A 14,690-nucleotide genomic window follows, 5' to 3' on the forward strand; every position below is an offset into this window, starting at 1 on the left:
CAGAGCTACCATCCCCCGGGTTGTACGAGGCCCGCAGGCCCATCCCTGCAGCACCAGGGGCTGCCAGGGAGAAGCAGCTGCGGCTGTAGCCAGCCAGGCCCGCGGCCTGCAGCGTGAGGAGGGCAGCAGGTCTAAGTACCCCCCCTGCACTTCCTATGACTTACTTTCTCCTGGCTGCAACGATGCTCCAAACTCAGCTTCTTGTCGTTTTCTTGACTCCACAGACTGGTCTTTAATAAATACATATATTTTTTTTTCCCTAATGCCGTTTACCTGAGGTGCCACAATTTGCTGATCTGAACACACACACACAGCGTCATAAGCAGCTCCCATTTGTTCCCATTTACCCCTCGCGCTGACTACGGCCACCTCTCAGCCCTGCCGGTCAAACGTTACGGGGAAGGTGAGGCGCGTCCTCAAGCCCCGTGTCAGGACACCTCCCGCCCGGAAGCCGCTGTCCGGGCAGCAGCCGGGAGCAGGTGGGTACCGCTGCCGCCAGGCCCTGCACGGAGCCCGTTCTCTCGCGGGCGTTCGCCGGGCTGCGGCAGCTCCCGCCTCTCCCAGCCCTGGGCCGGGGAAACCGCAACCCCCGCGCGGAGACATCGCCGGGCCGAGCACCGGGACCGCTCCCCCGCCTCGGGCCGGGCCGTCCCGTCCCGCGGGGGCGGGCGCGGCCTCCGCCGCCAAGATGGAGGCAGGCGCTGCCGGCAGCGCTGCCCGCTAGGCAGCCGCGGGGCGGCCGGCCCGGGCAAGGGCCGCGAGGCTTCGGCGAGGCAGGTGCGCGGGGCGGCACCGCCGGGAGCCGCGGCGGAAGGGCTGAGGGCGGGACCGGCGGCGAGGCCGCGCTCGTGTCACGTTGGGCAGCGGCGGCCGCGCTGGGAGTGACGGCGGGGCCTGAGCGGATCGGCGCTGCCCCATGGCGGCCGCCCGCCTCGGCGGCCCGCCCGCCTGGCGGTGACTCGGGCTCCCCCTCCCGCCCCTCCTCCTCCTCCTCCGCCGCCTCCTCCCGCTCCGCTCGCCCAGCCCGGGCCCGGCCCAGCCGCCGCCACCGCCGCCCGCCCGCCGAGCCCGGGGCGCAGCCGGGAGCCGCGCGGGGGCCATGACGGTGGAGCAGAACGTGCTGCAGCCCGGCGGCGCCGCCAAGGTGAGAGCGCGGCCCGGCTCCGCAGCGCCGAGCCCGGCCCCGAGCCCTCCGCGCGCCCCTGCCCCCGGCCGAGCCCGGGCCTAAGCGGGGCCGCCCTGCTCCCTGCGGGGCCGCAGCTGCCCGCGCCACCGCCCTCCCCGCTCGGGGAAGCGTGGCCCCGCCGGCAGTCAGGCCTGCCCGCGGACGCCCCGGGGTACGGTCCCTCGCGCTGCGGGGTCTGACCCCAGCGCCGGCTGCGGGGAGAGCCCTGAGCCGGCCGGGCGCTGCCCCGGGGTGGGTGTGCGCCCCTGTTGCGCTCCTGGCTGCGGACGGAGGGGGAAAGGCGCGGTGCCGAGGTTGCGGGAGGGCCTGCCCGCAGCTCCGTGCGGGTGGAGGATGCTCGTGTACGCGGCATGTTGAGGCCGAGCAGTGCGTGCGAAAGGTGACAGCTATTTTGGGGCTGTGACACATACATGGCCGTGACGCTCTCTTGCTGAAGTAGAAAAGTGGTGTATTTAGGGGCCGTATTAATGCACGTTATGAAATAGGGGTGAGCGAACGGCAACATTACACACCTTTTAATGTGGACCGGGGGTTGCCGAAAAATCTCTTCAGAAATGGACACCCTCTGTGGCTCTTTGCATGTAGCTAATGGGACTGGCAAGGGGAAAAGGATCCTGGAATCCGACCACGGGGCTCTCAGTTCCCCCCTGAAGGTAACTGTTGCTGGCTCGTGTACCTGCCGTGCTTACAGGATAGACCTGCCTCCTCTCCCGTGTTGTATTTTTTTTTTCTGCGGCATGTGATGCTTCCGTGGGATTGTGGAGGTAGATTTGCATTGGCATAGTCAGGGTGGAAGTCTAATGGCAATGGTCACGCTTCATAAGCAGTGATGAAGGTGTAATTGATCCAGTTGGTGCAACTTGTATTCACAAAGCTCTCCTGGAGGGTAAGGCAGGTATCTCCGGGCTGCTCTCAGCTGGGAGCATGTATTTCGGCAGCCTTGGTAGGAAGGAGAGGGCTGAATGGACGTTTTTGTCCCTTCCTTCCTTTGTTGATACAGATTTCAGTTGCAGAAAGCTGTCAGACTGCGTGCCAGGCTTGTGCTGGTAGGGCTTGTGTTGTGCCCTCTGTATTTAAACACTTCTTTATTGCTGCTATTTATCTGACAGCTTTCCTGAGAAGGTGGTCTTCTGCAAAATGCTCTGTTGATGCTTTACTTAAATACCCCTTAATTAGTGTATTGGACATTCTGTTACATAATCCTTGCTGGGCACTTCTAGGGCTGGACAGTCTATCAGCAGTGCTACAGAAGAAATGTTATGGATAAACTATTGCTTCCAGGTCAGGAGTTCAGGAGGATTACAGTTTCAAGAACTTCTTTACTGTGAGGGTGACAGAGCACTGGAACAGGCTGCCCAGAGAGGTGGTGGGGTTTCCCTCTCTGGAGATATTCAAAACCCGCCTGGGCACTTCCCTGTGCAACATACTCTCAGGAACTGCTTTAGCAGTGGGTTGGACAAAGGTGGTGTCCAGAGGTCCCTTCCAATCCACCTTTACAATTCTGTGTAATGAGCTTAAAAATTGGTTGGGGATAGGTCGCTGGGTGCTTTATGCTGGAGCGGAGAATTTAAGTCAGCAAGAATTCTAAAGCTGACATTTCTCTATGAATGCAAATTACTGAAGTATCTACAGAAACTGTATAAAATTACAAACTTTTTTTTCATAGCACAGGTTTATATTTATTATTTCTGTTGAACCATCTGATTATTGTACTGTCTGATATTCCTTATTTCCTACTTTATCCTTAGTTGCATTCTGGGGAGAGGGAAACAAACTTGACAATATTTTGCAAAAAATAGGGTTTGACACTGAAGTGTACCATTACTTAGTAAGGCAAACAAACAGCTAACTGAGTGACAAAATTTAACATTCTGCAGTTTATTCTCATTTAAAAAGAAAATTTATGGAAGTACAGTGGCCTGAGGCATGGTTGGAGGGATTACTGTGCCACTAGCTCATCATCTTCCCTCAAAAGAAGAAAATCCCGTGCTCTGTAAATAAAGAGAGTTTGTTCTGCAGACCTCAAAGTTTGTCATGCTTGTTTTCTGTTAGTGTGAGGAGACCACATCTAAACAGAAGAATATTGGATTTCCAAGAGATGGCTGAGTCACCAGCATACCTTATTCACAACTCTGGTTCCCAACATTGTTCATCAGATGTTTTCTTGTTGTCGTACAGGAAGTATGTGTCAAGCTTCAGCAGCACTGGGAGATGCAGATTTTTATTAATACCCCAAGTACAAACAGACCACTTCTCACTGAAGCTGTCTCTAGTTTACTGTACAGTCGAAGAATTTGGATCTGTTCAAAAGAAATTCTTTCATGTTGAGTGATCATCTTGACTACTCATTGGAAGTAGTAATTTATCTCCTGGAGCAAATAATCAGTCTTGTTACTCTTGTCACTCTCAGCTCCCGTGTGATCCTGTGGTGTGGTGGGGTGTTTGTAGGCTGTCTGTTCTCACCACGTGAAGCCCAGAGAATTTGAACGTGGCTGCAGACTGTGTCTTGTGCTGCAGAGGCCCTTCTCTGGTCTGTGTCCCTGGAGCAGTGGGTGCAAGAGCAGGGGTGGGGCTAAAGGTAATTTTCTAGTGATTGGAAAAAAAAATGATGTGGAGAAGTCAGACATGCTTCAGCAGTGTGTCAGCCTAACCATAATTACTGCGACGGTCATCTTGTGACAACAGATTGGAGAAACTGGATTTCAGAGGGCAATAGCTGGCATCTGAGCTATGTGTGTCATCGAGTTCTACTGCTTTTGGAGAAGGGCTGAGTGTTGGTGCATACATGGACTCAAAACGTACTTCGTCAATCCTTTTGTTTCCCATGAAATGAAAGGATATTTGTTTCCACTCCACTGCTATTTCAGACCTGTGATTCAGCACTATATTGGCGGTTTAATCACAGGAGTAGTGGAATAAAGTTAGAGGTATCAGCTTTTTAATTTTTTTTTATATTTTAGAGAAACACATACCTTTGAGGATGTTTAACGTTAGAAACAATGCATGGCATTAAGCAAAGTCTAATACTATTCACTTCTTCCCTTTTGCTCTTTTTCAGGATATTGAGAAAACTGCTAGCTGGTGTATTTACTTCTACTGTGCTTGACCTATGTATTCGATGTCCTTATTGGAAGAGTGTAGTGCTATGGGAGTGACAGCTTTTCTTTGCTGAAAGCAATAGTCACTAACTTCTTAATGCTGTGATGTTGTCCATACCTGAGGTGATGCAGTCACATGTCTCCAGCAACAGAGATAGTGATGTTTATTCAGTTCTGAATGGCAGGAGGTGATCTCAGAGAATATCCCCTCGGCATTTGGTACGCGCAGAAAGTATTTGAGAGTTGTGCTGTTTTTCACCTTGATAGATGATGATCTTCCCAGGAGCCATACAACCTTCGTAATCTCAGTGTTATGATCAGCTGAGCTCAGGGCTGCCTGACCTGCCATTTGCCCCCTGGACCCATGTCTCCTCATGTGACCAGAGCCTCTCTTGCAGGTGTTCTCCATCATCTGAAAAGTGCACCCTGGGCCACGTAATAGGGCCTGATGATGCATCTCTCCATGTGCAGGCTGCCTCTGTTTGAGCTATATGGCAGGCCAGCTAGTCACAATGGGCTTGAATATGGGGAGTTAGACCTGCTTTGGCTGACACTGAAAGTTTTGTGACCTCTTTTGGCAAGAGAAAGTAGAATAACCAGACTGATGTACTACCTGTGTTGTCACCAGCTACTGAGTAGTTTTCAATGATTATTTGGAGTGTGCTGTTGAGTCACCAATTTAGATGTACACATCTTGTTACAGAATTTTAAAAATGTTCATTAAAAACCTTCATGTCGAACGCAGCTACACCTTCTGTCCGGACTCGGGTTTGTGTCTTCTGGAAGTCAGAGCTGGGTGCAAAGACCAATGACACAGAGTAATTTTGGAAAGTCTCCTCAGGCTGGCATGCTGAGTACTTCTCATACTATGAATGTTCTGGTGGGTTTTGCTGGCATTTCGTGAGCTGTTAGAATTATTATCGTTTTGGTAGCTATGCAGTTTTTTGATTCCTGTGTTTTTTTTCTTGCTGCTGTTGCATTAATATAATATGGTACAAATCTGCACCTTTTTGAAACCTTGTGTGGTAGCTTAAAACGTACTGCGTTCTAGAAAATCTTTCACAAATATTCAATAATAATTTGGTGGTGGAAGCAGGAGCTTACAACTATAATACTATCATTATCAGCTGGCTGAAATAGCATCTTTTAAGAGCTGTAGGTCCCCACTTTGTAAAGAAAATTCTACTTCAGAATATTAAAAGGTAAGGCTTATACATTTTTTTTTTCTGTTAACCCTTTGCAGTAGTTTAAAATGTCTTTACTGCTTCCCAGACAATCTTCAGGATGACCCCATATCCTCAGCTACTAGGAACGGTAGCTACAAAAGATGACACAACCCATCAGCTTCTGTGAAAAGGTCAAAAAGCAAATTACTCGTATCTTAAAATAGCAAAATATTTCACATTTTTAAAAGCTCTTTGTAAAGATAAGTGGGAGGATAATAGAACTGTTGCTTTTTTGATCTCTTACGTCTGAAAAGATTTGTTAAGGGAGGAAGTAGCGTCTCTCTAGTCCTGTGAAATTGTCAGTGTTCATGGGCCTCTCTAACTGAAGATATAATGAAATAAGCAGGTTTGTCAGACCTGAGTTCTGATCACAAGCAAGGAAGGGAATATTGTTTTTTAAAACTTCTGTTCTTGTCTAAATCTTCTTTTATTTCTGGCTGAAGATCATACCTAAGCTTTACCAGTCCATCTATTCGGTTAATCCATGGGAATCTCACCCCATAACTTCAGTTTTTAGAGGGTCATAGAATCGTAGAATGGCCAGGGTTGAAAAGAACCTCAAAGATCATCTAGTTTCAACCCCCCTGCTGCAGGCAGGATTGCCAGCCACTAGAGCAGGCTGCTCAGAGCCACGTCCAGCCTTGCCTTGAATACCTCCAGGGATGGGGCATCCACAGCATCCTTGGGCAACCTGTTCCAGTGCGTCACCACCTTCTGAGTGAAAAAAATTCCTCCTAATATCTAACCTAAATCTCCCCTGTTTTAGTTTAAAACCATTCTCCCTTGTCCTGTCACTATCAACCCCTGTAAGCAGTTGTTCCCCTTCCTGTTTGTACGCTCCCTTCAGATTGGGACGAGTTCAGCCTTGTGGTCCTGGGGCTGGTGCAGGTGTGGAACCACCCCGACACCCTACCCAGTTCAGGGCTGCCCTGTCAGGACAGATCCAAGTCTTGGTAGAGCTGACAGGGGTGCCCAAGATGAGCATGGCTCACGGTGGAGCTCCGAAGGTCAGCCCAGTGGTGTCAGTGATGGTGTTTTCTGGGTGCCTCTGGGTTCTTCTGTTTTGCTGTTCTTTGCTTTCTGTGGTGAGGAACTGATCTGCAGCTCCCAGAGTCTGGCAAAAGCCGAGAGCCACACATGACATTCCTAGAGTTACTCAGCAGAAAAAGTAAACCAGAACCTTAAGGGCAGTGTCTTCACTAGCATGTTTTCACGTAGGAAGATGTTCCTTTAAAAGGTCAACTTTTTAAAAATACGATTTTTCTTGTTGACATCTTGTGGTTCACTTACTATGGCTCAGGGATCTCAAAATTTGGAGTGATGGGGCAGTGTGTCTTGTCTGTCTTGCTGGGGCGTGGGCTGAGACAGGGAAGTCTGTCCTTCTCTCACATTGAGTTGGAAAGACCTTTGCGAGAGCAGCTTTGCTTTCCTGGAAAATGAAAGTGTCCTGAGTGCTTTCACTTTCTTGTTCTCCTGCTCAGTGCAATTGTGCAGTATGGCAAAGGTTGCATCAAGGCAGAATGAAGTCTATGTTTTTTCATTCCTTTCCTTTTAAAAAAAAAAATTATTTAACGGACATGCTAAACTTCCCTGCCAGTAACCAGTGTCTGAGCTGCCGATGTGATATTCTCTAGTCAGCAGTCAGACACCCGTAGTTTGTGAGCGATCAGCCTCTCCCCAGAGGGCTGCTGTCTGTCCCTGGGGTGAGCAGAGCAGTGACATGCTGCAGTAGCAGGCTGGAGCACCAGGAGAGGCTGCTGTGAATGAATTTGGGATAGACTTCAGTTTTCTTCCTGCCAGGAAATAAAGGCTACTTCCATTGGGTGGTGATTGCACTTCATCAGCTGGGGTACTGCTGAAGAACCTGCCCGAGAGTGGAAAATATTTGGCTGGAGTGCATGTTAATTTCACTGAACATGATTAATGCAACGTGCGCACAACTTCTGCCTGAGAACTGTGTGCACAGCATGTATAGGGCGGTAGCTGAGGCTGTCCTTATGACGTGTGGTAACTTCTGGTTAATAAGGCAAGGGTAATTGATTGTGGAAAGCTGGTAACCTGAATCATAGTATGTAGCTTTATGTAAACAAAGAGTGAAGTTGGAACTTGCCTGGTATACTCCACCTTTTCTATTTCAAAAAAAAAAAAAAAAAAGGATTATTTAAAAATACAAGAAGATACAGTGACAAAATAACTTGAAGCTGAGGTTGAGTGGAATAGTGGGGGCATGCCTTGCAAAATGGGGCAAACTCAGGCTTTGTGATAAGCAAAGGCAAGTATTTTTACTTGCATCCACTTGGCAAATGGCATTTCTTAATGGTTTTTTTTTTTTTTGGTGAACACTTGTAACTCTTAAATTGGCAACAAGGTGTTCTGAACAGTGTATGTGAAGGTCTGAAGTATGAGTCTTACCAGGAGCAGCTGATGAAGCTGGGATTGCTTAGTCTGAAGAAGAAGAGACTCCGGGGAGACCTTATCTCTCTTTACAACTACCTGAAAGGAGGTTGTGGCAAGGTGGGAGTTGGCCTTTTCTCCCACATAACTAGCAGTAGGACAAGAGGGAATGGCCTCAAGTTGCACCAGGGGAGGTTCATGTTGGATGTTAGGAAAATCTTACTCTCAGAAAGAGTTGCCAGGCGCTGGAATGGGCTGCCCAGGGAGATGGCGGAGTCACTGTCCCTGGAGGTGTTCAAGGAACGTTTAGAGGTTGTACTGAGGGACATAGTTTAGTGGAAAAATATTTGTGGTAGGTAGACGATTGGACTGGATGATCTTAGATGTCTTTTCCAACCTTGGTGATTCTATGATGGCTCAGATTTTTAATGTCTTCAGCATAACATTAATATAGGTAACAAATACTGCCAAAAGCTGCATTCTGCTAATGCACCTTAGCTAAGGTTGTAGAAAGCAGCCTTTGTTTATGCTGTGGTTGAATTCAGCCACTACCTAAAATGTTGCACTCCTACAGCATTAAGAATTCCATGTTCTCATGGAACTGTGGGCTTCAGTTTCTTTGGGGCATCAAAACTTGCAGTAGATGGACTAAGGTCTCTACAGGCCATCAACAGAAAATTTTTATGCAACTTTTTTAGAATAACCCTGCCAGTTTTTAGAAATGAATAAAGGAAAAGTAAATCTGTTCATGTGTGCTGGGAGTGACTGAGGTGCACGCACTGCCTTCTGGTGAGAGCTGTGGGGCTGTATCTTCTCATAGATGACAGTATGGTGGTTTTCTTGGTGAATGTGGTGATGTCTGTGGTTTTAGACTCAAAAGTCTAAAACATTTTAAGTCAATAGTAACATTTCTGTGAGGGTAGAATTTGATCCTAAGGTGGTGTAAAAGAGAGATTGACACAAAATGTCATTGCAGTAATTTCAGTTGTCTGTAGCAATCCTAGTGAGTTCTTGTCTGTGTGACTGTGGATTTCATTTCCATGTATTTAGGAACATCACTGATTTCAAGCATTGTAACGTTTTAATCAATGTAGGCTTAGAATCTTGCCATTTAATAAGGCATTCTTTTTTTTTTTAGTTAGGTTTCATAGTTGTTATTCTTTTGAGACTATACAAAGAACGGTGCTGCTCTGAAAGTAATGCCTCCTATTTTATTATCTTGGCCCATGATGTCAGAAGCAGATGGTGGTGGTATGGCAAGAGAGGCTGAACTTTCCCACCAACATTCCATCGCATTTTGTTCTGTGCAACAGATAGCAGCAGAGGGGCAGTCTGACAGAATGGTGTCTGATGTGGAAGTCTGGATGAAGCAAAGGTGTGTCACTGAATTGCCCATGCAGAAAAAATGGTACCTGCTGACATTCATTGATGCTTGCTGAATGTTTATGGAGGCCAACCAGTGGATGTGAGCACAGTGAGGTGGTTGATGGTGCATTTCAGCAGTGGCAGCAGCAATGTGAAAGACAAGCCATGTTCTGGACAGCCACACACAGCTGTTGCACACCACAAAATGAAGAACATCTCAGTCAGCTCATCTATGCAAGTCGGTTAATGGTGGTGACTGTATTGAAAAATGGTGTTTTGTGGCGGAGAATTTGCTCTATCAAATAGTATTGCGATGCTCTTTGTATCTCATGTTGTCGTTCCCATGAAAATAAATAGATGTTACTTTCAGAGCGACCTATGTGACTAGTTGAAATTCTGGAGCATGTTGAAAGCCATCAGCATGAGAGTTTTCTTGAAACCAGGTGTTGTCTTATGATGGGACTGTTGTGAGAGATTGCAACATTGAGTTTTTACACTTTTAACAGAGCTCTCCTAAGTAAACATGTTAGAGAAATGGAATCCAATGAATGTGTGATGTGGAATAATTTGAAGGCTGAAGTGCAAGTAGGTTAACTCAGGAAGCAGCACCTGACATCAATTTGTGTATGTAAAATATTTTTTTTAATGTAGCAGAAATAGCCGTATGCAAATTTTTTATTCTGAAGCATGCAGCTTTGACTTGATGCTTTTGCTTATTGTAGATTTTTGAATAATTTTAATTGGTAGGTTCTTGCTGAAAAAAGCATACACTGCATGGCATTTATTTTAAACTGTTTCTTATCAACAAAATCAATTTTATCTAGTTTAGTTTTCAAGTAAAGGTAGATCGTAGTTATAACATCTTTAAAACCTTCTTAGCCATGTAGTAAAAGCATGTACATGTGAGCAGAAAAATACACAGACAGAAAAATACATTTGATGTATTTAATAGAAGATTTTCAGAGAGCAGTGCCGTTTTAAAGGCTTGTTACATTGCTGTTTAATTGACCTGTATATCTTGACTCCATCTGGGGGGAATTTGTGGAAATTAATGCATGCCATATAGTGGCATTATATGTCTCTGTAGCTCCTTTCTACCAGTTAAGTTGTCGTAATTTCGTTTGTGTTGAACCCCATAATCCGCATGGTTCCCTTTGATTTAAACAGGCTGTTTACTTGTCATTAGGGTCTGAGGCCTGAAAGTTTTGAGCTGTGAATTGTGTAGCTATGCTTAATGCCGTTTATTCCTTTTGATGACTAGTGAGTGCTAGGCTTGAGGTTTGCACATGGTTTCTGTGATGGATGCTCTTCTCACAACTGTACAACCTCAAGAAAAGTGAAGTGCTTGTCTCTATTCTAAGACTTAGTCTGAATTTCAATAAAACTGCTTTTTCACTTAGAGACTTTGCCACTAGTGTTTTCTCACATTACATTACATAAGAATCTCCTCATTATTTGATGGCAGTCATCTGCAAGCTTGTTTGATTCAAGAACCTAAGTTTATAGCTTTTTCTTTTTTATTTTACATAGGATACTGGAATTAAGCCTTCTCTTCACCTCAGTGTTGCTTTATTTGTTTGGAAATGGAGAAACATCTCCCATCATACTGGAAGGCTTTAAAAGTTCACTCTAGTCCTGCATGTGTTTTATGGGAGTCATACTGAAAGGCACAGAACATGTATTGTGACAGCCCTGGTTGAGCCATAATCACCCCTCACCTGAAGCTGACTGGGCCTGCTGCATTAAGTACCAGTCTGTTGTCCTGCTGGACAACCTCTGGGCTTCGTGATGTTAAAGATGGACAGAGCTCTCTGTTCATCACCAGTTCCAGATCCTGTTGCCTTGGCATGGTGCCTTGGAACTTCTAGAGGTGTTGTAAAGAAGACAACTGGTAACTATGCCACCTCCTTTCTGTTGCTGGCTGAGAGTGTGTGTGCTCTGTAGAAACACTGCTGTGTTACTTGTAGACCAAGGAAGGATTTTGCAGCTGCCTTCTACTCCCAGCAAACACGCTGAAGGCTCTTTTGCTTCTGAGTGGAAAATGGTTGACCATTTTGCTGCTGGAGTTCAGTATTTCTGTTGTTTGATGGGGAATGTGTTGACATCACGCTGTTGGTAGGAAGGCAATGCAGTTTTAATTTGCATAGAATCATAGAATGGTTTGGGTTGGAAGCAGGGCTGCCCCCCACCAGCTCAGGCTGCCCAGGGCCTGAGCGCCTCCAGGGATGGGGCACCACAGCTTCTCTGGGCAGCCTGTGCCGGTGGTAGCTTAGGTGCTGTCACAGGTTGTGGATGACTTGATGCTATCAGGAGTCTTGCTCTTCTGCAGAATTTCCCCATCCTTTCCACCTCCGTCAAGCTAACAAGGTACATTTTTTCAGGATGTCTTTGAATATGGTCTGTAGGGGCAGGATACGCTATGAAATAATTTTACTGATTGCTGCAAATAGTGGCAACTCTCCTTTCTGATGGACTCTGTTTGATAATACAACCCAGGTGAGAAGTCGTGAAGGTGGGAAGAGACCAGCCAAGGCAGCCATGTCCTGGGAGCATCTCGAGGCAGTGCCCAGCCTCCTCTGTGTGCTGCCTGCAGGGTAGGGGCCAGCTGCTGCTGCTGCCCTTCTGCCAGAGCTCCAGAAGGGCGGGAGCACTGGGGATGCAGGGTCCTCTTCTTTAGGCAATCAGGTTAGCAACTTTTTAATTTAAATTGTACTAAATGGAAAATCCTTTAATGAAGGGCTTTCTGTATTTTTTTTTTTTCCTCCTGAAATCGGGTAGTGGAGTGAAATTGCTTTCCCTAAATGTCTTCCTGCTATTAGATACCGTGGACTGTTTGTTATAAAGATTGGTCTTAGAAAGTGCAATTTAACTTTTTATTTAGGATTCTCATGCTGTTCTATTCAGAAAGACAGTTGAGTCTGTGAAATCCTTCCTGATCTCAGGGAGCTTACGTGCAGTGTGCTCTTTGATGTTGGTCATTAACAGCTGCAGTCGAATTGATCATTCTGGACTGGAATACTGGACAGCATGCAGCTGCAGTATGTGCCGGAATGGGCTTAGTATTTGCCTGGTGTGCAACGCACTATATAGCTATATCAGGAGTATTAGATCACTGCAAGTGCTGTGCTGCTGTATTAATTTTACGTTCATCTTTTGTTGGAGTAAGGTTTCTGCAGTAGTGCTGAAGTAGGGCAAAGATTGTGAGAGACTTTTTTCTCCTCAGTTTTTCTCACTCAGTTAAAAACGGGATTAAAAAATGAGGCAGAGAAACAATTCAATCTCATAAGACTATTGTTTGATCCAGCCTAAAGAGTTGCAACCTTGGTCTTATCCTCTCTCTTGGACCAGCTCTGGCTCTCACGAAGTCAGCAGGAAATAAATTAAAAATGAAGAACAGTTTTCTGCTAGCGTAGCAAGAGCCTGTGCCAGGCTGCTGGAAGTTCAGGCGATGGGCAGCACTGGCTGACAGGAACGAGAGGATTGCACCTGGCCGCACACGAGAGGATTGCACCTGCATGGCCTGGCAGGAGCCACAGCCTGGAGAGCATAGCTGCCTTTTCAGAAACTGCTTGCGGTCTGACAGTACCTCAAGACCTTGCAGACTGGGGTCTTGCTGGCTTGAGCAAACTCAAGGCTTCCAAAGTTTGTCTGTTTATTCCTAGAGCAGTTGTTGTCATTACTGTAATGGCAGAGTTCAAGAAGAAAGGAATCACCTGATGTTCTTTTTGTGGGATCTCTTCCCTACTGTGCAAGCAGGGTGTGAAATCATGATGGTTCTCTGGGAAAAAGTCATTTAAAAATCATTTAAACAAAACCCTGACCTGCTGCTGTGAGTTGAGATGTAGGTCTTAGCCTTTTGGTGACAGATGGATAATAAATGAGTGATGATAGGGCTGTAAAGTCTCTCAAACATGAGCTAAAATAACTCATGTTTGGCATGAGATATTAAACTGTGGTTGAGATGCAAAGAAAAACATCTCAGAGCAGGAAGTTAAAAATGTGCGGCGTTGTCTTAGACTTCAGAATGACAAGTTTTCATGTTGTTGGTTTTTTTTAGACATTCAGAAAGACTTTTGTAATGATCGATACAGTACAATTATGATATCCTAGGCAATAGTTTTTCCTATGAGGAGCCTGTACCTCAGTGGTGCTGCATGGGCTAATACTGTAAAAGTTAAAGTTTAGCCATGATGATGTGTATATATATACATGAATGGAAGGGGAAAAAAATAGAAAAAAACACTTTTACAAAAGAAAATGACCAGGAGTCATTATAATAATAATTGGAATTTATAATGATATATACCTGAAGATATATATCATTGGCTGCATATCTGTCATCTTCTAGCCTCTTTTTTTCCTTCCATGTATATAGTGTTGCCAGACATTGAGCCCATCTGTTTTAATTTGCTGTGGCTTGCATGTACTGTTGGCAGCTCTCTTGATGCTTGGGTCCAAATACGTGGATGTATGATGAGGACATGAACTGGGACTCGAGCATTCTGTCAGGATGGGCATTTGCACAGCAGCTGTCTGTGGTCAGGTTCCCTCTGAATTTTATGTAGTTTGCTGATATTTGTGCTTTGGAAAGCCCACCACCAGTAGCTCTTATAACCCAACAGATTTGGAGAGGAATACAGAGATTTTTGCTAATTATTGTCACAGTTATCAGAGTTTGTAAGAATCAAAAGTGATCTCGTGAAGAAGCAAACTTTTACATGGCCTTTTGATTGACTGTAACTTGAAGTCGAACTTAGAACTAGTTAAATGAGTGTGCGGATCTCATTGGTGTTGCAGTGATTAATTTTTAGAGTTGATGTTAGTATGAAAACAGGAGAAGGGTAAGCAGTAAAGACCTGGCTTGACACTGTTTTGCTGGGAAATTCTTTCTGTTGCACTGAGCCGAATGTGAGAAATCATGGTCACAGAATCACAGAATGGGTTGGGTTGGAAAGAATCCAAGTAATAAAACTGTAGGGCAATGGAGTCGGAATATAGAGCTGAGTTTCAGTGCTCCTGTAGTCTGTTAGGAAGTGATAGAAAATCCTCTGAACGTGTTTAAGGCAATGTGTTTCTGTTGCTTTCTGTGTGCTGTGTTACAGTATGTATATGCTCAGTAGTACCTAAGCATTTTCCTGAGAAGACCATATTAGAAGGAGATACTTCCCTCTTCTTTTACTCTTCTCTCTCAGCAGCTGCGTAAGAAATCAAATTTTGGGGTTTCCTTCCTTTTCTGTTCTGTCCAGGGGAATGTGGAGGGGAGGATGTGAAACCACTTGGCCTGCTTAGGGATAGAATAGCCTGAGAAATCACCAGCTGTGAGCTGACAGGGTTTTCTGCTTTTTGCAAGGATGGCTGCTATCTAGGTGATAAATGTGGCTCTTAAAATCTTATTTGGAAGGTTTAAATAAATGTGAATGT

At 45.8% G+C, this 14,690-nt stretch overlaps 1 protein-coding gene across 2 annotated transcripts in view; it reads left to right on the plus strand.

Annotated features, from left to right (window-relative positions):
* The window catches only part of USP25 (ubiquitin specific peptidase 25), a 92,603-nt gene continuing 78,906 nt past the window's right edge, over window positions 994–14,690 (plus strand). The window contains exon 1 of one of the 2 annotated variants that reach the window (XM_021403404.1): window positions 994–1,144. In XM_021403404.1, coding sequence (XP_021259079.1) covers window positions 1,100–1,144 — 45 coding nt within the window. In that variant the 5' untranslated portion in view covers window positions 994–1,099. The remainder of the gene's footprint in view (window positions 1,145–14,690) is intronic. The other variant, XM_021403397.1, reaches the window with a different exon arrangement.

The sequence above is a fragment of the Numida meleagris genome, chromosome 1 (genome assembly GCF_002078875.1).
Source record: "Numida meleagris isolate 19003 breed g44 Domestic line chromosome 1, NumMel1.0, whole genome shotgun sequence".
NCBI lineage: Eukaryota > Metazoa > Chordata > Aves > Galliformes > Numididae > Numida > Numida meleagris.